Genomic DNA, 23,987 nt, shown 5'->3' on the forward strand with positions numbered 1-23,987 from the left:
TTTACATTCTTTATAAAAATTATAAATTTATGTACTTATGCATTTTATATCAGTATACCTAATTTTATAGAAGCAACTTTCTACTATAAATTATTGTTATTGAGATGTATAATACATACTACTAATAGCATTATTTCATATATAAATACAAATCATCTTTGTTATATTGTATAGTTCAATATTTATATCAATTATTATACGTCAAATTACAAAGAAGTATCGTCTGGATCCAGTGAGAAATGGCAATGGAATCGACGTCGAATCAATGTCAGTTCGACGTCGAATTAATGATTTCAATGTCGAATCGACATCACTTCGATGTCGATTTCATTGTCACTTCTCACTGAGGAATACTATTTTTAGTACCGTAAAAATGTTTTGATTAATTGTTGTAGATAATAATGGCTTGTCAGCGTACAAATGCGCCTGACGAAACAAGTATAAAATGCAGTCTATTCATGAAATTGTCAAACAGCAAAATGTATTTCAAAGCTATCGTGTCCTTCGCCTTCCTAGCTGTGGCGGTTGCTAATGGTAAGTCCATCCAATTTCCTCGATTTATATGATATACGTACAATTTATATTTAATTTTATTTAAAAAATGGATCTCTAAGGCATTATAAATGTTCTTATCAAACAGTTCTTAATTTATTATTAGGACCTTGAATAAGTTCTCGCCGATTTTTCGTGAAAAGTATAAATACGCGCCGCTAGCGCTGCACCGTTTTCAAAATGAGACAAAGTAATAAGCCGGTAAAACAGACCGCGTACAAATTATCCACACATTATATGTTTTCAATTTAATGTCTGAGTTCAAACATTCCTTATTAATTACTATACACATTTTCTAACATTTCTCGCGTTTTATTTAGATATCTTTATTTTTAATAATGGGCATTATTTCTGTAACAAAAATTAATTAAGTAATGCCGAAATAAATTAAATTTTATATATTAAATAGAGATAATAATACTTTTTAAGGTTTATAAATACTGTAAGTTCATGTACTTACGTATTTTATATCAGTATACCTAATTTTATAGAAGCAATTTTCTACTATAAAGTATTGTTATGGGGATGCACAATATATACGACTAATAGCATTGTTTTGTATAGGTATAAATCATCTGTGTTATGTCGTATAGTTCAATATTTATATTAATTAATGTACGTCAAGTTATAAAGAAGTACCGTCTGGAATACAATTTTTTATATCGAAAAATTTTATGATTAATTGTTGTAGATAATAATGGCTTGTCAGCGTACAGATGCGCCTGACGAAAGAGGTATAAAATGCAGCCAATTTACGGGATTGTCATCAAACAGCAAAATGTATTCCAAAGCTATCGTGTCCTTTGCTTTCCTAGCCATGGCGATCGCTGATAGTAAGTCAATTTTCTCGATTTATACATATAATTTACGTACAGCTTGTACACAATTTTACTTAAAAAATAGTCACTAAAATACTACAAAAAATTTCTCCTATTAAAATTAAAAAGTTTTAAATTTATTAAATAAATAATAACTAAATTATTCTATATTGTTGTACAAATTACAGAGCAAATAGCAAAATTTTGTTTCTAGTTAAAAATTTTTTTCTAAAATAATATTTCATAAAGAGCTAACTTTGATGTGCTATGATCGACATCTTGCATAAATGTTTTCTTAAACACTATTAATTTAAATTGTAGTGCGAATCGGCCACAATATGCCACCTGTTCAGCTGCCTCATATTCGTAATTTTGAGACTCGTGTGGTTGGAGGTTCCCCAGCACCAGTTGGACATTACAAACATATAGTTTCCCTTCAACATAAAGGCTCACACTTTTGCGGCGGATCCATTATAACCAAAGATGTCGTTCTGACTGCAGGGCATTGTGTTAACGCAATTTCTGATTTAAGTGATACTACCGTCGTAGCTGGAAAGTACAATCTTAAGACTAAAGAGTCTACCGAACAGACAGTCAAAGTGTCGAAAACAGTCGTACATCCCAAATATAGAGGGTAAGCAGAACGTTGAAAGCAGTAATTACACGAACAATTAAATTTATTTATATTTAAATAATATCTTTTTAATTTGTAATTAATATTATGTTTATAACTTATTTTTAATTGTATATACAGAGATAATCTTGAACATAATAGCTCTTGCATCAATAACGAACAGTAGTACTATTTGTAAAATAAATGTACAATGATAGAAACTACTATTGACATTGTAATGTCGCATTATTGATATCAATATCGTGATTAGCATTGATTTCTTATAATTAAATCCACTAAAGTGTGACACTCCGATTTTAAGTTTTTAGTACGTTGTTCTCCAGACAAAAATAAGCGACGCGTATTTTTTTATACGTAACCATACGCACTCTTTAAGCTGTAAAAAACACCTCTTTGAAAAAAATCGGTTTTTCTCTTTCGAAGCGAGCATCTTCGAAACTATAAGACATAGAAAAAAAATTTTACAATGAAAATTTAATGGTTTTAAGAGTACATTAAAACTATAATTAAAAAACATTTTTAAAATATTTATTTATAATGAGTAATTTATTTAAAAAAATAATTTTTTTAATTACATTTCTAAAATACTCTTGAAGCAATTCAATTTTTATTCTAGAAATTTTTTCTACCTCTTATAGTTTCGAAGATATTCGCTTAGAAAAAGAAAAACCTATTTTTTTTAATGAGTGTTTTACTCCTTAAAAATACGTATGAGCACGTATAAAAAAATACGTGTCGTTTATTTTTGTCTGGAGAACAACATATTAAAAACTCATCAAAATTGGAGTGTCATACTTGGGTAGGTTTACTTGTTAGAATATTAGAAAACTATATATAATATTGGAAGTATGATATTAGAAAGCTATATCTCAAATAAGTAATGATATACAAATTATATTTTATCATTTATTGTCATATACACGTGTATTCAATTAATTCTGTAAATTAATACTATTTTTTCGCTAATACTACAATCGTCTTTATAGTATTAACACGTTAGTAGTCCAGTCGTCAGAGACGAAAATGCCACTCAACCTCTAAAAATCATACGAACAAGTTGAATTTTGCTGTGAATGTCAATTTTGGGACCCCAAAAAAGATGCAAAAAAGTTTGCCACTTCTACCCCCGAGCTTCCCCTTAAAATTCCCCCTCGTAGGGGGAAAAAACGAAAAACATCGATTTACCAAGAATCTGTACGCCGTAGAAAAAAATGTTTCAAACCAAAAATGCAGCTGAGATAATTGTGAACAAAAATGTTTCTTAGCACTTTTTGTGTAGAATGAACCGTTCTTTCAGAAACAACGCTTGAAGCGACCGGTGATTTTGAATGTCAGTTACGCGCGCGAAATCAATTTTTTAAATAAAATTTCTATCAACTCGACGGTAAAAATTCGATATCTTTTGATAAGAGTGTCCTATCGACAAAAATCAAAATGCGTTTTAAAGGTGAAGAGTGCAGCTTTCGTATGCAATTTTTGCATTTTGCCGCAAATGAAGTCAGTTTCTATAAAGCTGTTAAATAAATAAACGTTGCGCGATTTTTGCCATTTTTTACGATTCTCATGAGATCAATAAAATTTATCACTTCCATTGATCGGTCGCTGTGGAATTTCCATTGTTAGAGCCTAAACTTCAAAACCTATAACATGAAATTTCGATTTTGAGTTTTGGCAACAAATATGAGGCATTTGAAAGGTCGCTGTGGAATTTCCATTGTTAGAGCCTAAACTTCAAAACCTATAACATGAAATTTTAATTTTCAATTTTGGCAACAAATATGAGGCATTTGAAATATTCCTAAAAAGAAAAAAATCGTGATATTTGGCCTTATACTTCAAATAAAACGTTTAAAACTGCTTCTTTTCGATTGCACAAGTACGTGTTTAAAAACTACACATCTTCAGCTACAAATTCCACCCAATGCCGTCTTCGTGGAAGCATTTCCAGATTTTCAATTTTGGCAACAAATATGAGGCATTTGAAATATTCCTAAAAAAAAAAAAATCGTGATATTTGGCCTTATACTTCAAATAAAACGTTTAAAACTGCTTCTTTTCGATTGCACAAGTACGTGTTTAAAAACTACACATCTTCACCCAATGACGTCTTCGTGGAAGCATTTCCCGTGACGTGAGATCGTTTGTGATGATCGAATGTGAAAGTTTAAATTCAGCGTTTTTTAGATATTTCAAATGCCTCATATTTGTTGCCAAAACTCAAAATCGAAATTTCATGTTATAGGTTTTGAAGTTTAGGCTCTAACAATGGAAATTCCACAGCGACCGATCAATGGAAGTGATAAATTTTATTGATCTCATGAGAATCGTAAAAAATGGCAAAAATCGCGCAACGTTTATTTATTTAACAGCTTTATAGAAACTGACTTCATTTGCGGCAAAATGCAAAAATTGCATACGAAAGCTGCACTCTTCACCTTTAAAACGCATTTTGATTTTTGTCGATAGGACACTCTGATCAAAAGATATCGAATTTTTACCATCGAGTTGATAGAAATTTTATTTGAAAAATTGATTTCGCGCGCGTAACTGACATTCAAAATCACCGGTCGCTTCAAGCGTTGTTTCTGAGAGAATGGTTCATTCTACACAAAAAGTGCTAAGAAACATTTATGTTCACAATTATCTCAGCTGCATTTTTTGTTTGAAACATTTTTTTCTACGGCGTACAGATTCTTGGTAAATCGATGTTTTTCGTTTCTTCCCCCCTACGAGGGAGGGTTTTAGGGGGAAGCTCGGGGGTAGGAGTGGCAAACTTTTTTGCATCTTTTTTGGGGTCCCAAAATTGACATCCACAGCAAAATCCAGCTTGCTCGTCGCGTTTTTAGAGGTCAAATCTCTGACGACTGGACTATAGCACAAATATTTTTTTTAATTATATAATCATATATATGTGCGTGCGTGCGTGCGTGCGTGTGTGTGTGTGTGTGTGTGTGTATTGCAATATATATTTTCTAATTTTCAGTGATGTTGGCCCGAATGACATTGCTTTGCTTAAGCTTGCATCTCCATTGAATTTGAACAATGACGTACAGGCTATCGCATTACCACGAGCAAACAGTGAACCAACTGGAGTGGCATGGCTTAGTGGATGGGGCTCTACCTCGACTATTATTTTTCCAATAATGCCATCTACACTTCAACATGTTCAGATGCAGTTCCTCGATCACGTAGCTTGCAAAAAAGCCATGACTAAAGTGTTGGGATCTCCTTCTCCTGTTGATGAAACCAATATATGTACTTCGCCAGGGAAAAGACCACTTTCCGCATGCAGCGTAAGTGCCAGACGTTCAGTAAATTCAGTTAATAATAATAACTTTGTTATTCTCTATTAATGTAGCAATTTAATGTATTGTTTTTAATATATTTTTAGGGTGATTCCGGCGGTCCACTTATCTCGATTGACGGAGGAAAACCAGTGATTCAGGGAATTGTATCTTGGGGTGTTGTACCATGTGGTAAACCAAACGCACCATCCGTGTATGTTAAGGTATCTCATTTCATTTCTTGGATTGAACAGAACATCAAAAATTGACGATGGCAATATTGACGATGTATGAATGTATAATACTGAATAACGAATTATTACATATTATTTAACGTGTAAAATAAATATCCAGCATACGTTAAAATTAATGTTCTTTTTCTTCCTATCCTACATAATACAAAAACTAAACATGAACTTTATGAAATAAACATTTGTGACAAAGACATTGTTATTCTCATTTATTTTATTAATTTTATTTAATAGATAACAATGACAAATTTTTTTAAAATACCTACATCTATTTTAATGATCATTCAGAAATGATTAGTTGAAAATACGTCAAATAATTAACTAATACCTATAAACTTCAGTTTTATCTCAAATAAAAAAGAACATTTTCTTTCTCAAATGATCTGTGTTAAATAATAAACCATTAAATTAGGTTATTTATATAACCTAACACAAATAAATAAAAAACTGTCGAATAAGGCAATTAAAATTGACAGTCAATTTAATTTGTAATCCTCTATCCCAATTTCAGTTTATAATTGCATTTTCGACAATAATAATCCTCAAATAGTTCATATATACATATATACATATGTATATAGAAAAATATATATAATTAAAAAATATATTTAAAACGTAGAAATAAGTATTAATTATTGATAACCGTTATTTAAAGATATACTCCGTAATTATTTTATTTTCGATATAAACTCTTTATTGGGATTGCACTTTAAATCTGAAATTTATTTTTATCACAGCTAGATTTTAATCTTGATTATAAATAAATTTATTCTTTCATATTGTGTATCAGATTGTCAATTTTTCCGCATTCCTTTCATATCTTTATTGAGGGATTATGATTGATCATATACAGATTGATTACAGATCATATATATGATCTGTTAACAATAACACGATCAATCATAAATTTATAACTTAAAAAAAAAACTAAAAAAATGTTTTATGGCTATTTAAATGAACAATATTCAAATCTAAAAACCGTCAATGTAAGAACGTAACTAATACGAATACGAAGCCTATAACAGTCTAGCTTGGATTTTAGATACTTATATATGTAATTTTGCGTGAATTGATATACTAATATGTGTAGTCCTTCCAAACTGCGCGCCGAACAATTGTCGGTATTAAAACGCAACTCTAATAAACTACCATAGTACACGAATTAAATTGATTAACAATTTAATAATTAATTGATGCTCTTTTTGGCATTTTATATCGATGTTAAACTATATAATTAAGATCTGAAAATACTAAATCTGGAAATAATTCTTCTTATTGCGAAAAATATTACCTCGGCCGGGAATCGAACCCGGATATCTTACTTTACGCGCAAGTGTCAATAACGTTTCTTACTTCACATGTACCAATTATTGCGAAGAATATTATTAATAAGGCCTTGGTATTTAAATAAACTTTATATTTACGTAGCACATTAAGATAATAATTTAAAATGTATGGAAACAAAAGTGGCATACACACAAATGGAAAGAAAGTTGATATTTTTATAATTATTGTTGTTTCTCTTGAATTAAAATTTATTTCAAAATTATTATTATTATCAGAATAATTAGAGCATCTTTTATTTAAAATACCTATATCTATTATAGTTTTATATCTATTATTTTAATAATCTATTATTTTAATAATCTATTATTTTAATAATCTATTATTTTAATAATCTATTATTTTATCATAATTTTATTTGAATAGCTTTGTTTGATTTCCGCATAGGCACTTTTATCTAAAAAAGAATAAATCTCGGAAAACTTATATAGGTATGCTTAAATATTATATATATATAAATATATGTTTAATATACATAAATATGCAAATATAAAAATTTCACCTAAAACATTTGTTCTAATGGAGATTTGATCTAACTGCAAATTAAATAAATTAAACTTTAAATATAAAATATGGACAATATATTTGGTCCCTGTATGGAACTTTCAGTTTTTATAATACATTTTTTTCAGCATATCTAATTTTATAGAAAACGTTTTGTATTGCAATATTTTGTAAATGTGACAAATTAGAAAATTTGTTTTATTTAAATCAGCTGCATCACACACACATACCACCTAATTCAATACTTATATCAATACACCTCAAGTAACAAAGAGAGTTTCAGCACACAATAAAATTTTGTATATAACTGGAATATATATTTTCAAATTTTAAGTGAAGTTGCCCCATATGACATTGCTGTTCTTAAGTTTAAATCTACATTGAAATTGAACGATAACGTACGAGCTATCGTATTAAAACAAGCAAACAGTGAACCAACTGGCGGGGCTTGGCTCAGTGGATAGGGCTGTATCTCGACTACTAATGTTCCAATAATGCCAACTAAATTTCAACATGTTCAGATGGTGTACGTCGATCGCATAACTTGCGACAAGGACCTGAGTAAACTGATGCGAACTTCTCGTTCTAGTGTTGATGAAACCAATATTTGCATTGGGTCATTGAACAAACAAATTCCTGTATGCAACGTATGTGTCAAATAGGTATAGGTTGCATTCTGTTTCACGTATTATATGCATTGATGTATCATTATATATACCTACATATATATATGTATATATAGATATATATATACTTATCAAATAATAGAATCTTAATTTTATATTTATACGACCATACAATTGTTAAACAATTAACAAGAAAGAAGGAAGCACAAAGCTAAGCCTATCTCTGTCAAAGCTAGATCTCGATGCTTATTATCATTATGTGTGAATTTTATATACCGCGTATATAGTTCCTTTAATCGCGTGCCGAAAATTTTTTCTGACTTTACAACGCAACTCCAAATAACTACCGCGGTAATATCACTTTAGTTAAATTGACAATCAATCTAACAAATTTCGATGCTTATAGCATCTTATTAGATCTTAATAATATGTTGAAAGACATATATTAAAATTTAATATTAAAGTAATGATAATTTAAAATCTGTGAAAAAGTTGCGACAAAGTTGTCAGTGATCTAACGGGGCCCTCTCCTTCTTCTATTCATGAAACTAATTTATGCACAAAATCATTGAACAAACCAATTCCCGAAGACAACATATGTGCCAGATATTAAGAAAATTCAATGAATGATTGCACTGTGGGCCAGGGGAGACTAGGAAGAGGCAAAAAACTCACTTTGAAATGGACAAAAAGTAAATATGTGTCCTTAATAACAACATATAAAAGAAGTATTTACCAAAGTATAGAAGCATTTACTTGAACAATGCGATGCTGGGAAAGAAAAGTATGTCAAGATTCTGTTCAACTGAAATGAACTATTTTTTTTCAAAAAGGCAGAGTAGATTTATAATTCTGTATCATATCAATTTCTCTATGGTTTTACCGTAATTATAAATGTAATTTAAATCTAAATCAAACGTATATAATCTCCGAAAAACCCGTATATATTATTATTTTCCATCATTTTTTTTCATTTTTCAGCGATTTTCAATGTTGCCCATTTTTCGATTCATCGTTCCCCGGCGTTCCACTAGATATTCAGCTTTAATTTACACGGATGTGTTCCTTAGAATATATTCTTCAAGACAAAGTTGCGCCTTTTTGCGCATTTTTATATTGAAGAAAGATGTTTGAGCGGCTTGTGCCACAGCGTATGTGTACGCGTATTATATTCCTTTTCAGCAGACTTGTGTCCCTTGTATTGCTTACACCGCAATTTCAGGAATTTTAAACAGACCCTGATCTGACCTGGCAACAAATTTCATAAAAGCACTTTAATTTTAATAACAAATTGGTAGAATCTCCAAAATCAAAAGTTTCATAAAAATTCAATAATTTTTTATTCAATTACAAACATTTCAAACATTTTCAAAATATTATTCGTCATATTGAATCCGCCATTTTGGGTTTTGCAATTTTATCACAGTTTCGGTTTCAGCCACTCCAACCCCCCCCCCCCCCAAACCAAATGTGCAATTGCAGCCGAATTTTAGGACCTTTTTATTTTTTGCCACTTATTTATGTCCTCTGGCCCAATGTGGATTGTAGCAATATTGGCAATTAATATAGCAATTTCATGTACCATTTTTAATATACTTTTTGATTACGGTGGTTTACTAACCTCGTATGAAGAAAAATCGGTACTAACTAGAATTGAGATTTTATATCATATATTACTTCAAACGCCATCCGTATACGCTAGGGTATCCAGTTTCAATAATTGGACTTCGCAGAAAAATAGTAATTAATAATTTGTTAACGATGGCAATATTGATGACTTATAAATGTATAATACTGAATCGTTCATTACGTATTACTTAATACAAAATAAATATCCATCATAAATTTGAAGTAATGTTCTTTTATTCCTATCTCCCCTCTCCCCACATAACACAAAAGTTAAACAGAAATTTTATTGGATAAACAAGACATTCGTGACCAAAGACATTGTCATTCTTATTTTGTATTTAACAGATGATAATCTTTATTTTCTGAAATATACGTATAGTTTCAATGCTCAGTGAGAAATGAATAGTTGAAGAGACGTCAAAAATCCACATCCAGAAAGCTACTTTTCGATTGAGAATGTGAAAAATTTAATGTTTTTGTATTACTTTATTTAAATGATTATAATATTTATTTTAAGTTTTTACCGCGTTTATTTAGTTATCTGTGTATGTGGAATTTTATTTTATTTTAAAATGGAAATTGTAATCTATCGTAATAAATCTTATTTACAATACCTTCATTGAAGACTTTATTTGGGAATTTGTCTTCAAACAATTATTTTGTTCATAAATTTGCATTGGACTTTTTAACAATTAATTATCTTACATTAATTCTTAAATTAAGTTCAGGATTAGAAACTGTATAAAAATAATACGATATCATTATAGTTACTTTTTATATATAATACTTTTTTGTTACATTTTGATTATGTAAAGTATTATATTTAAAAATTACACTATTTAATAAGCAATTTTAATATTGAAATCAGTACTAAAATTCTGAATTGATCTCTATATAGCAAATTTTTCTCTATACTAAACTTATATCTAATAAATTTATAAATCTTTATATTAATACTTTTACTCTTTAATACTCATATATGCTTATCTTTATTACTATCACTTATTCTAATTTAGCAAGTTTAGATGTAATACATTAATTGTACTTTTTGCGACAATGTCATCAATCGACAGGATCTTCTCTTTTTCCAATTCATAAAACGAATACCTGTATTGAGCAATTGAACTATGAAATCCTCGCATGTATCTTATAATTAGTGTTATGTAAATTTAATAAATGACATTAGATTTGTTACTGCCTATTAATAGAGCAATTTAGTGTATTGAGTTTTTAATACACTTTTAGGATAATTCTTGCCATACATTAATCTCATGAAAAGGTAACACATTTTTATCTGTTGTTTATTACGTTCATTGTTTATTTCTTATTGTACATACCAGCAATAGAATTTGTAATTACTTAATTAATTGAAGAATATTATAACTTTACAACTTATTAAAATAAATTTTCTATACAATTATATTTTCAATCAGTTTAAAATGCTGTTAAACAATGTTAATGCGAATGAAACATAAAAAAATGAATTCGTTAATAAAATATTACTGTTATGGTCTCGTCTTATGTGTAATTTATTTTATGACTCTTTTAAAAAATTTGTTTACTTTAAAGTTAAATCATTATCAGATTATTCCTTATTAATTTCTATACTCATTTTATAACATTACATGTGTTTTATTTAGATATCTTTATTTTTAATAATGGGCATTATTTCTGTAACAACAATTAATTAAGTTTAATGCCTAAATAAATTAAATTTTAAATATTAAATGGAGATAATAATACTTTTTCATCCTTTATAAATACTGTAAATTCATGTACTTACGTATTTTATATCAGTATACCTAATTTTATAGAAGCAATTTTCTACTATAAAGTATTGTTATGGGGATGCACAATATATACGACTAATAGCATTGTTTTGTATAGGTATAAATCATCTGTGTTATGTCGTATAGTTCAATATTTATATTAATTAATATACGTCAAGTTATAAAGAAGTACCATCTGGAATACAATTTTTCGTATCATAAAAAAGTTATAATTAATTGTTGTAGATAATAATGGCTTGTCAGCGTACAGATGCGCCTGACAAAACAAGTATAAAATGCTGCCAATTTACGGGATTGTCATCAAACAGCAAAATGTATTCCAAAGCTATCGTGTCCTTTGCTTTCCTAGCCATGGCGATCGCTGATAGTAAGTCAATTTTCTCGATTTATACATATAATTTACGTACAGCTTGTACACAGTTTTGCTTAAAGAATAGTCACTAAAATACTACAAAAAAATTTCTCCTATTAATAAAAAAGTTTTAAATTTATTAAATAAGTAATAACTAAATTATTGTATATTATATCTTATTTTATGACCGTACAATTGATGAACAATAAACAAACTAGAAGAAGGAAGCCATTAACGGTCTATCGATATTCGTAAATTCTCACAAGTGCTGAGACACGCGTATATCTCTTTATATAGAATCTCGATTTAATAACTTACACCGGCGTCTAAGGTACATAGGTTTCCCAATACCTTACTGATGAGTCAAGTAATGGAAACCGGGACGAAACGCCAACTTGTGATATTCTTCGCAAATCTTACTTTTCATAGGGTTTAATTTAATTAATCATTACTTTGATATTACATCGTTAAAAAAATTTTAATATATGTCTTTCAACATATTATTAAGATCCAATAAGATGCTATAAGCATCAGATTGTAAGATTGCTTGTCCATTTAACTGATATTACTGCGGTAGTGAATATGTATGCGTCAATGCTGAAAATCTATCAGCGTCGCGGGGGGGAACTATATACGCAGTATTTAAAATTCACACAATTATAATAAGCACTGTGATCCAGCTTTGACCGTTAATGGCTTCCTTCTTCTAGTTTGTTTATTGTATATTGTTGTAAAAATTACAGAGCAAATAGCAAAGTTTTGTTTCTAATTAAAAATTTTTTTCTAAAATAATATTTTATAAAGATATAATTTTGATGTGCTATGATCGACATCTTCCATAAATGTTTTCTTAAACACTATTAATTTAAATTGTAGTGCGAATCGGCCACAATATGCCACGTGTTCAGCTGCCTCATATTCGTAATTTTGAGACTCGTGTGGTTGGAGGTTCCACAGCACCAACTGGACAATACAAATTTATAGTTTCCCTTCAATTTTTGTCCCAACACTTTTGCGGCGGATCCATTTTGAACGAAAGATATGTTGTAACTGCAGGGCATTGTGTAGGTGCCGTTCCTATTGCAGGTCTTATTACCGTCAAGGCTGGAAAGTTCAATCTTAACACAAAAGAGACTACCGAACAGGCAGTCCGAGTGTCGAAAGCGATCGTACATTCCAAATATAGAGGGTAAGCAGAACGTTAGCAGTAAATACACGAACAATTAAATTTATTTATATTTAAGTAATATCTGTTTTATTTCTAATTAATATTATGTTTATAACTTATTTTTAATTGTACATATAGAGATAATCTTGAACATAATAGCTCTTGCATCAATACCGAACAGTAGTACTATTTGTAAAATAAATGTACAATGAAGGAAACTACTATTGACAATGTAATGTCGCATTATTGATATCAATATCGTGTGATCAGTAATGATTTCTTATAATTAAACCCACTCAAGTGTGACACTCCGATTTTAAGTTTTTAGTACGTTGTTCTCCAAATAAATATAAGCGTATTTTTTTATACGTTACCATACGCACTTTTAAGTGGTGAAAAACACCTCTTTGAAAAAAATCGGTTTTTTCTCTTTCGAAGCGAACATCTTCAAAACTATAAGAGATAGAAAAAAATTTTACATTGAAAATTGAATGGTTTTAAGAGTACTTTAAAACTATAATTAAAAACCTATAATTAAATAATATTTTTTTTAAATTTATTTATAATAATATTTATTTATAAAAACTAATTTTTTTAATTACATTTCTAAAGTACTCTTAAATCCATTCAATTTTTATTCTAGAAATTTTTTCTACCTCTTATTGTTTCGAAGATATTCGTTTAGAAAGAGAAAAACCGATTTTTTCAAAAGAGTGTTTCACCCCTTAAAAGTACGTATGAGCACGTATAAAAAAATACGTGTTCCTTATTTTTGTATGGACAACAACATATTAAAAACTCATTAAAATCGGAGTGTCATACTTGGGTAGGTTTACTGGTTAAAATATTAGAAAAATATATCTAATATTGGAAGTATAATATGATATTAGAAAGCTACATCTGAAATAAGTAATGATATACAAATTATATTTTATCATTTATATTGTCATATACACGTGTATTCAATTAATTCTGTAGATTAATACTATTCTTTCAGTAATACTACAACCGTCTTTATAGTTTAACACGTTAGCTGAAATATTTTTTTTAGTGTGTGTGTGTGTGTGTGTGTGTGTATTGAAATATATATTTTCTAATTTTTAGTGATGTTGGCCCGAATGACATTGCTTTGCTTAAGCTTGCATCCCCATTGAAATTGAACAATGACGTACAGGCTATCGCATTACCACAAGCAAACAGTGAACCAACTGGAGTGGCATGGCTTAGTGGATGGGGCTCTACCTCGACTACTAATTCTCCAATAATGCCATCTACACTTCAACATGTTCAGATGCAATTCCTCGATTACGTAGCTTGCGACAAAGCCATGACTAAACTTCTGGGATCTCCTTCTCCTGTTGATGAAACCAATATTTGCACTTCGCCAGCGCAGATACCACTTTCCGCATGCAACGTAAGTGCCAGACGTTCAGTAAATTCAGTTAATAATAATAACTTTGTTATTCTCTATTAATGTAGCAATTTAATATATTGTTTTTAATATATTTTTAGGGTGATTCCGGTGGTCCACTTATCTCGAATGAAGGAGGAAAACCAGTGATTCAGGGAATTGTATCTTGGGGTATTGTACCATGTGGTAGTCCAAACGCACCATCCGTATACGCTAAGGTATCCCATTTCATTTCTTGGATTGAACAGAACATCAAAAATTGACGATGGCAATATTGACGATGTATGAATGTATAATACTGAATAACGAATTATTACATATTATTTAACGTGTAAAATAAATATCCAGCATAAATTGAAATTAATGTTCTTTTTCTTCCTATCCTACATAATATTATACAAAAACTAAACATGAATTTTATGAGATAAACATTTGTGACAAAAGACATTGTTATTCTCATTTATTTTATTAATTTTATTTAATAGATAACAATAACAAATTTTTTTAAAATACCTATATCTATTTTAATGATCATTCAGAAATTAATTGAAAAGACGTCAAATAATTAACTAATACCTATAATTAACTTCAGTTTTATCTCAAATAAAAAAGAACATTATCTTTTTCAAATGATATGTGTTAAATAAACCATTAAATTAGGTTATTTATATAACCTAACACAAATAAATAAAAGACTGTCGAATAAGGCAATTAAAATTGACAGTCAATTTAATTTGTAATTCTATGCCAATTTCAGTTTATAATTGCATTTTCGATAAATAATAATCCTCAAATAGTTCATACATACATATATACATATGTATATAGAAAAATATATGTAATTAAAAAATATATTTAAAACGTAGAAATAAGTATTAATTATTGATGACCGTTATTTAAAGATATACTCCGTAATTACTTTATTTTCGATATAAACTCTTTATTGGGATTGCACTTTAAATCTGAAATTTATTTTTATCACAGCTAGATTTTAATCTTGATTATAAATAAATTTATTTATTCTTTCATATTGTGTATCAGATTGTCAATTTTTCCGCATTCCTTTCATATCTTTATTGAGGGATTATGATTGATCATATACAGATTGATTACAGATCATATATATGATCTGTTAACAATAACACGATCAATCATAAATTTATAACTTAAAAAAAAACTAAAAAAATGTTTTATGGCTATTTAAATAAACAATATTCAAATCTAAAGACCGTCAATGTAAGAACGTAACTAATACGAATACGAAGCCTATAACAGTCTAGCTTGGATTTTAGATACTTATATATGTAATTTTGCGTGAATTGATATACTAATATGTGTAGTCCTTCCAAACTGCGCGCCGAACAATTGTCGGTATTAAAACGCAACTCTAATAAACTACCATAGTACACGAATTAAATTGATTAACAATTTAATAATTAATTGATGCTCTTTTTGGCATTTTATATCGATGTTAAACTATATTAAGATCTGAAAATACTAAATCTGGAAATAATTCTTCTTATTGCGAAAAATATTACCTCGGTCGGGAATCGAACCCGGATATCTTACTTTACGCGCAAGTGTCCATAACGTTTATTACTTCACATATACCAATTATTGCGAAGAATATTATTAATAAGGCCTCGGTATTTAAATAAACTTTATATTTACGTAGCACATTAAGACAATAATTTAAAATGTATGGAATCAAAGGTGGCATGCACACAAATAGAAAGAAAGTTGATATTTTTATAATTATTGTTGTTTCTCTTGAATTAATTTATTTCAAAATTATATCAGAATAATTAGAGCATCTTTTATTTAAAATACCTATATCTATTATAGTTTTACATCTATTATTTTAACATAATTTTATTTGAATAGCTTTGTTTGATTTCCGCATAGGCACTTTTATCTAAAAAAGAATAAATCTCGGAAAACTTTTATATAGATATGCTTAAACATTATATATATAAATATATGTTTAAATATACATAAATATGCAAATACAGAAATTTCACCTAAAACATTGTTCTAATGGAGATTTGATCTAACTGCAAATTAAATAAATTAAACTTTATATATAAAATATGTATAATATATTTGGTCCCTTTATGGAACTTTCAGTTTTTATAATACATTTTTTTCAGCATATCTAATTTTTGTAGAAAACGTTTTGTATTGCAATATTCTGTAAATGTGACAAATTAGAAGATTTGTTTTATTTAAATCAGCTACATCACACACACATACCACCTAATTCAATATTTATGTCAATACACCTCAAGTAACAAAGAGAATTTCAGCACACAATATGATTTTTCTTATCGTAAACGTATCATGAATTTTTATAGATTACAATGAATTATCGCATTATCGTTACTGATATCTTATGATGCAAGTGCACTTAACCAATATAAAATGCAGCCAATTCATTGGATTAACATCAAACAGCAAAATGTTTCCCAAAGTAGTCGTGCTTTTTGCTTTTCTAGCAGTGGCAGTCACTGGTAAGTCAATTTTTTCGGTGTATATATATATATTTTTTTTTATTGTATTAAATGTCGTATCTAAAAAATTTACGTTAAAATAATACATAAAGAAACTTTTTTATTAGACAATCTTAAATTTGTTAAACAAATAATAATTAAATTATCAGTTCAAGAATTATGAAGCAAATAACAAAAGAGAGATTTAATTTTTATTTATTATTACAAATTCTTTTACGGTCTGCATTTTTTAGTTGAACTTCTTTATTATTCCTCTTTATTTTCACGTTGGAGAAAAAAAAGGAAAAATAAACTGTGCAAGGAGTTTAAATAAAACTAACATCTAACCTTATTTCATGAGAAGCTATTTCAGATGCTCTTATTATCAATTATTCCTGTCACAAATATACATAGTTACACAAATATTAATTCAAATTTTAGAAAAGCCCCGAGTCGGGCTTCAGATGCCGCCAATTTTGCCATATTTTTCTCGCCCGATTCTGCCTCAAGTAGTCGGAGGTGAAGATGCACCAATAGGAGGTTACCCATTTATAGTTTCCCTTCAAATGAATTCTCGGCACTTTTGCGCCGGATCTATCTTGAACAAAGAATGGGTCATAACAGCTGCACACTGTGCTCAGGCAGTTTCTTCTTTGAACCTTCTTTGCGTTAAGGCTGGAAAATACAACATTCGACTTAATGAAGCTTCCGAACAGACGGTCCAAGTAATAGAAGTTTATGTACATGAAAATTATCAAGGGTAAGTCAAATATTAAACAGCAATAAGGACTCGTAATTTATATACTAATTAATATCTATTTCTTATTAATGAATATATAATTTTGTAATTATACGTCATATTTTATACGATCTTATACTTTTTAGTGGTGTTGGGCCATATGACATTGCTCTGCTTAAGCTTGCTGCTCCATTGAAATTAACGAAGGACGTACAAGCAATTGAATTAGCACCGCCAGAAAGTGAACCAACTGGAAAGGCATGGCTTTGTGGATGGGGATCCACCTCAACTAGCATTTTTCCCAGAATGCCAGATAAACTTCAACAAGTTCAGATGGAGTACATCGATCGCACAACTTGCGACGAAGCCGTCAGTAGTCTGACAGGATCTTCTCCTTCTCCTGTTCACAAAACCAATATCTGTACTGGGCCATCGAATAAAGCAACTTCCGCATGCAGCGTAAGTACCAGACACGTTCGCCAGATAATAAATTCAGTGAATGGTAATAGCTTTGTTATAGTCTATTAATTATTTAATGTTGAGTTTTTAATACACTTTCAGGGCGATTCTGGTGGCCCATTAATTTCATGTAATGGACAAAAACCGTTACTCACTGGAATTGTATCTTGGGGTATTTTCCCATGTGGCACTGCCGGTGCACCATCCGTATACACCAAGGTATCCAGTTTCAATAATTGGATCACACAGAAAACCGGTAATTATTAATAGTAGCAATATTGACAATGTATCAAATGTATACTGAATGACGAATTATTGTATATTATTCGACGAAAAATAAACATGTAGCTTAAGTAAATAATGATCTTATATAAGTAAATAATGTCTCTTATTCCAATCTACATATAGTAGAAAACTAAATAGTAATAAATTTGATCAAATGAAGAAAACTATGATAACTATTCGTGTTTTAATTTTATTCGACAAATAATAGCCATACATAAATTATCTTATAAATATATACTTGTCGCAGTGGCACTGGCTAATACATCTTATATAATACCTATTCTAAGTAATTAATATACTTACATGAAACAAAAGCTATTCTTGAATCTAATAGTTAATAATAGAATAATCATATAATTATTACAAAAATAAATTTAACGTTGCAAATGTCAAACTGAAATTATTATTAAACTTATGCGGAAAAGCATGAGGTATAGCTTCACAAAATGTATATGCAATATACATGCAAAATAAATTAATTACATATATTTTCAATTTATACCTTTTAATACGTAAATTTAAATGCGATAGATACCAAACTATTGCACTGTAAAGAATTATTTTCAGATTTTATGCCATTGATTGATAATATTATTATATTATGATTAAATAAGAATACATTTATAGAATATCACAAAAAATAGTTTTGAATAACCATGCACTAATCCGAATGTTAAAAATTAAAGACTTCTTTAGACTTTTATACAGTATATAAAATATAGTAGCAAGGCAAATAGTTGAAAAACTCATTTTCCTAGTCAAATGCTCCAATCAAATATATTTTACAAATGTATATTTAACAATTCATTTACGACTGATAGCACTCGTGATTACTTTTATTGCGGCCAGTGCTTCCTTGGCTGTTGGAATGATATATTGCGGTGGAAGTAGAAAGCCGTGTCTGCCAGTGTCTCGCAGTTCAATCGTGTATGTATATTTGATCTTGGCTAAAGCCTTAGCCCAGTCATCAGAGCCACCAGCAGCAGGGTACAACAATATCGCGCTATTGCCGACGGTGTACACGGTATTATTGCCTCCTTCATACTTCATATATCTAGCTGCTTCAAGCCCTACCGCGTTAAGATCTCGATAATCAGGCGGCAAACATTGATCATATCCCCATGGATAGAGAATATATTGACCATATGAATGAAATGATACATATGCCTGTAAGAAAATTTAATGGAATAGTGCAGTGACATGAATGGAATATTTATAATTTATAAACTTAATTTCTGAGATTAAATTGTCCGTGGATTGATTGATATAAAATGTTATTATTATAATATATACACATATATATTTGTAAAATATTTTGAATTTAAAAAAAATCCGTATGATCTAACTATTATTATGTTCACGATATTAAGTTAAAAATAGTTGTTGATAGCATTGCTATAATTGATGCATTTAAAAAAAATAAAATCATTAATGCCAAGTAAATACAAACTCGTGGATTTTTATGCAAAATATTTTAACTAACCTTGAAATTTGCTAAACTGTTTTCGAAGAAATTTTGAATTGCTTTAGTTTCTGGCTCTGAAAATGGTTTAGATCCTGGGTACGTTTCATGACACATATCTTTGCTAGTTCCTTTTCCACCCCAGCGATAACCAAAGTTCCTATTTAAGTCTACACCTGAGCATACAACGCCTTTCCTTCTATTTTTTCTCCATAAACGATCGTATTTAAAAGTATATCTGTAGCCATCTGGATTGATAACTGGCAGAATGTAATAGTCTGTTCCTGAAACGTCGCTATTTTCTACCAGATAATCGATGATATAAGTCACAGCTGCAGGTGAGATCCATTCTCTGGCATGTATACCACCATCGATCCATATCGCAGGTGCATTCTTGTTCTTACCGTTACTAATTCTTAGAACCTTTTAATATTTATAAAACTATTAAGACCTTAAACATCAAATTTTTTTATCAGTATTAAAATAGATTAGATGGTTACCACAAGGGGCTGTCCTTCGATGGAATTACCGATGTGCTGAACGGAGCAAACATCGGGATACGTGTTCGCGAGATAATCCAAGTAGTTATATATGTCATTTATTTCATGGTAGCTGGTCCATTCCATTCGATGACCTGATGGATATATCTTCAAGATTATTCAGAGATTGCACGTTCCGTGCCTTCGTGAGCTTGTATAGCAACCGCTTCGTAGATTCAGCTCAACACAAAACGCAGGCATTTTCATCTTACAAAATACTTTTCTCAATTCTCATTATATTATACTATACATTTGATATATCATTCTGAATCGACGAAACGGATTAAGCGCGTCTAAAGAAAGCTCACCCCTAAAATGCCACGGAGCACCCCCACCATATACACTAACAGGATAACGAAGAGGACGAGGACGTGGATATCTACGTCTGACTCCCTGCCACCAAGCGTAACGAGCTAAAAAATTACTGAATACTCGATGACGAAAGCGGTGCACTTATTATAAAAATTCCCAAATACTCATATTTATTCCTATAGTTTAATTCGCGTTTCAGCGACTTTTCGATTTTTTCAATACTGTTTACAGATGTAATAATTTCTTGCACGAAAACCGAATCTCATCGAATCCGCTTTGGATAACGGCATCGAGATCAGATCGACCGACTATGCAAACGATCGCAGAAAACGATGAAACGTCGCTGAACGCCTATACGTGCGAAGACTACGTGTGTGTTTAACACACGCCTTACAAGTAAAGTATAACTGTTAATGTTAATCAGCATTGAAGCGAAACCGGGTTACTAAGTGGGATTCACACAAGGTCAACAACCTCGATTCATTTTAAACTGTTTTTCTTTGAAAATGAATAATAATTTGAAGTCATTAAGGTAAATGTACCAGTTCGTGGACACGACCCAATTGTTGGACAAATTGTGACAATTTTAAATATTAAGCTTTTGATGATATGTGTTACTCTAAATGAATTTTTAAGCAATTTTTCATATTATTTAGAAATTAAGTATTATATAATTTTTTCATATTAAAAATGATACTTTTGTAAAAAAAATTTCGTTTATGGACAATTGTCCATTTATTAGGACATTGACATATATGCGTGTATCAATTATTGGACATTAGCGTACCTGTTTACTGCAAACATATTTTGTATATATTACATATAAAACTTTATATAAAACTTCACTAATTACAATTTCGATAAACTTTTTTGAACAATCTTGATTGATAAGTAAGTAAAATGCGATTCTCTTCTATAATAAGAAAATTGCTTATTATTTGTCTAATAATTGGGTCATACTTTTATGGACACAGAGACACGTCACATTTTTTGTCCAATAATTAGGACATTTGAATGATATTATATTTATGACTAAATACAATTTATAATAAACACAAATAACATATTTGATAATGGATTTAGTTTCAGAAAACATCCATTCTTACTAAGCATGTGTAATAAACTAAAATTTTAATGTTTCTAAAGTTTAAATAAATGATTTCGTCGTGCAATTCCTTAACTGTCCAATAATCGGTACATTTACCTTAATTAATGTATTAACTTTCCTGTTTGGAATATGTGTATTCCAGTTTACGATTTTAACAATAACTTACACATATTTAACACATACATGTATTACATAAAATGGCACAATTTTCAAAATATATTACTAATCTACACTAAACAATTTTCACATTGTTATATAACTTATAGTTTGGAAATTATACTTTCCAATAATTTTTCCGTTACAAAATACAATTGTAATAATTAATGTAACATGAAAATGACCCGATCGATATCAAAACGTATGTAATGTAACCGTCTTTATTATGTTTTGAATTAAATCTCTTTATTACATAAAGGGTCTGAGTCCTTCAACTTTATTTTTGTTTTATACTGATATAGTTATTATTAATAAGTATTCTTATAGTTTTTTGGTTATAATGTTCACTGTATTTTTTTACATAATGTCCTAATTGTTACAAATACTATAACAATTTAGTTTAATTACGACACAATTAAGAATATTTAATTAGAACAATGGAATTTTAAATTTATTTTAATTATTTAATTTGCAATTTTAAATAAATAATAAATTAAGTAAAGAGAAACTATTTAAATTACGTAATCCAATTAAAAATTAACAACTATCTGTCATTAGCAATAACTCACTTTTGAGTGTATATATTTGAATAAATTATTAATTTATTTTAATTAGCTGCTTTTGCTACATGACTAATCAAACAATAATTTCTTCCATGACTTTACAAATATCAATGAGAAACAAATTACAAAGACTAATTATTGCTTCTTTTCTATTATTAATGAAATTGTTAAAAAATGAATAAAAATAATAAATTGAGAGTAATATTAATTATGAAGCATAAACACACACAATAAGCAACGATGACTTGTGATACGAAGTATTTAAGTTCTTAATAATAATTACCAATCAAATGATAGTAATTTTCTGAAAATTTTATGAATCAGTGAAATAAGATAACTGTAAAGATTGATTGCTTCTTTTTCATTATTAATGAGATTGTCAAAAAGTGTAGAAAAATGATGAAGAGCGACTAATTGTGAAGCATAAACAATAAGCTGTGATAATTTGATGAGAAGTGTGACCACTTAATAATAATTATTATTAAAAGCATTCAAACAATGCGTGAATATATCAATAAATGTTATTATATGTAAATATTAATAGTATTGTTATTACTATTTATCTTTGAAGAATGTTTTATCTTCCCTGCGATTATATTGCTGAATAATTTCATGATATAGCAATTAAAAAAATGATAAAGTTTAATGCATTGTAATAAAAACCTTTGCGTCCTTCAAGTTCTGCTTGCATTGTGGTTGTAAGTCGAACATTCCCGTCATCAATCGCTTTTTGCACATCTTTGATCAGAACATCATATTTTATTCTGCAATTGTTTAATAACGAATCGACGTCATAAAGCATCTGGCTTCGAACGAAAATATCGATAGCCATTGGTTGGTTCGACCATATTAAGTATGCTATGTAAAAAAAAAACTGTTAGATTTTGTTTATAGCTGTTGATCTTGTAAAACTTTTAATAATGTACATCCATTTTGAAACACAATAAAATATTACAATTAATATAAATTTTATTTATTATCTACAACCGTGTTGATCGTGTTGCTCCACCAAATCATTTACTGAATCGTTATGCTTGTAGATTCTCCACACTTGGTCGCCAACGTAATAAACTTTTTTACTGAAAACTTCTTTGAAATCTTCTTTAGCCGTTCTCTCATAAGCTATAGATTCGTCTGTTTTAAGATTTACGGTAGCATCAACGAAGACAACGATTGTTATCGTTATCAACGCCACCAATTTTATGTGATCTCTTCCACTGTTCCTCATTTTAGCTGAAACTGTTCTTAAGAGCAAAATATACCCAGCTTTTATAATACGCGACACGATTGCAGATCGGGAGTAACGGAATTACTCGATCGAAGATCCGGAGTTTGCCGAATCCAACCGTAACAAATTCATATTAAAATAAAAATGCACTGTTAACGAATACTTTTGAGTTAGACACTCTCGTGTGTATATGTACTTTTATTCATAAAAGAATATATATAATGAATCTAAACAGTCTTCTTTTGATTTAATGTATTTCATTACATGGTCGAATCACGCGTCGG

The 23,987-nt window shown here is 29.3% G+C and overlaps 3 protein-coding genes across 3 annotated transcripts; 2 read left to right on the forward strand and 1 right to left on the reverse strand.

The window, feature by feature from the left end:
- Positions 1–1,322: 1,322 nt before the first annotated feature.
- On the forward strand, positions 1,323–5,654 carry LOC108783098 (trypsin-1-like). Its single transcript, XM_018551561.1, has 4 exons — positions 1,323–1,385; positions 1,692–2,004; positions 4,988–5,297; positions 5,396–5,654. The coding sequence occupies exons 1-4, from the start codon at positions 1,331–1,333 to the stop codon at positions 5,555–5,557; spliced, it is 840 nt and encodes a 279-aa protein (XP_018407063.1). The 5' UTR covers positions 1,323–1,330; the 3' UTR covers positions 5,558–5,654.
- Positions 5,655–11,736: 6,082 nt separating this feature from the next.
- LOC108783096 (trypsin I-P38-like) lies at positions 11,737–18,379 on the forward strand. The gene is made up of 6 exons (XM_018551558.1): positions 11,737–11,799; positions 12,661–12,973; positions 14,057–14,379; positions 17,363–17,612; positions 17,738–18,050; positions 18,153–18,379. The coding sequence occupies exons 1-6, from the start codon at positions 11,745–11,747 to the stop codon at positions 18,315–18,317; spliced, it is 1,419 nt and encodes a 472-aa protein (XP_018407060.1). The 5' UTR covers positions 11,737–11,744; the 3' UTR covers positions 18,318–18,379.
- A 713-nt stretch (positions 18,380–19,092) lies between these two features.
- Positions 19,093–23,703, reverse strand: LOC108783064 (carboxypeptidase B). Its single transcript, XM_018551513.1, has 5 exons — positions 23,463–23,703; positions 23,139–23,333; positions 20,298–20,431; positions 19,819–20,220; positions 19,093–19,502 (listed from the first exon to the last, which is right to left on the reverse strand). The coding sequence occupies exons 1-5, from the start codon at positions 23,701–23,703 to the stop codon at positions 19,140–19,142; spliced, it is 1,335 nt and encodes a 444-aa protein (XP_018407015.1). The 3' UTR covers positions 19,093–19,139.
- Between the last annotated feature and the right edge of the window lie 284 nt (positions 23,704–23,987).

The sequence above is a fragment of the Cyphomyrmex costatus genome, unplaced genomic scaffold (genome assembly GCF_001594065.2).
Source record: "Cyphomyrmex costatus isolate MS0001 unplaced genomic scaffold, Ccosl1.0 scaffold141, whole genome shotgun sequence".
Taxonomy (NCBI): domain Eukaryota; kingdom Metazoa; phylum Arthropoda; class Insecta; order Hymenoptera; family Formicidae; genus Cyphomyrmex; species Cyphomyrmex costatus.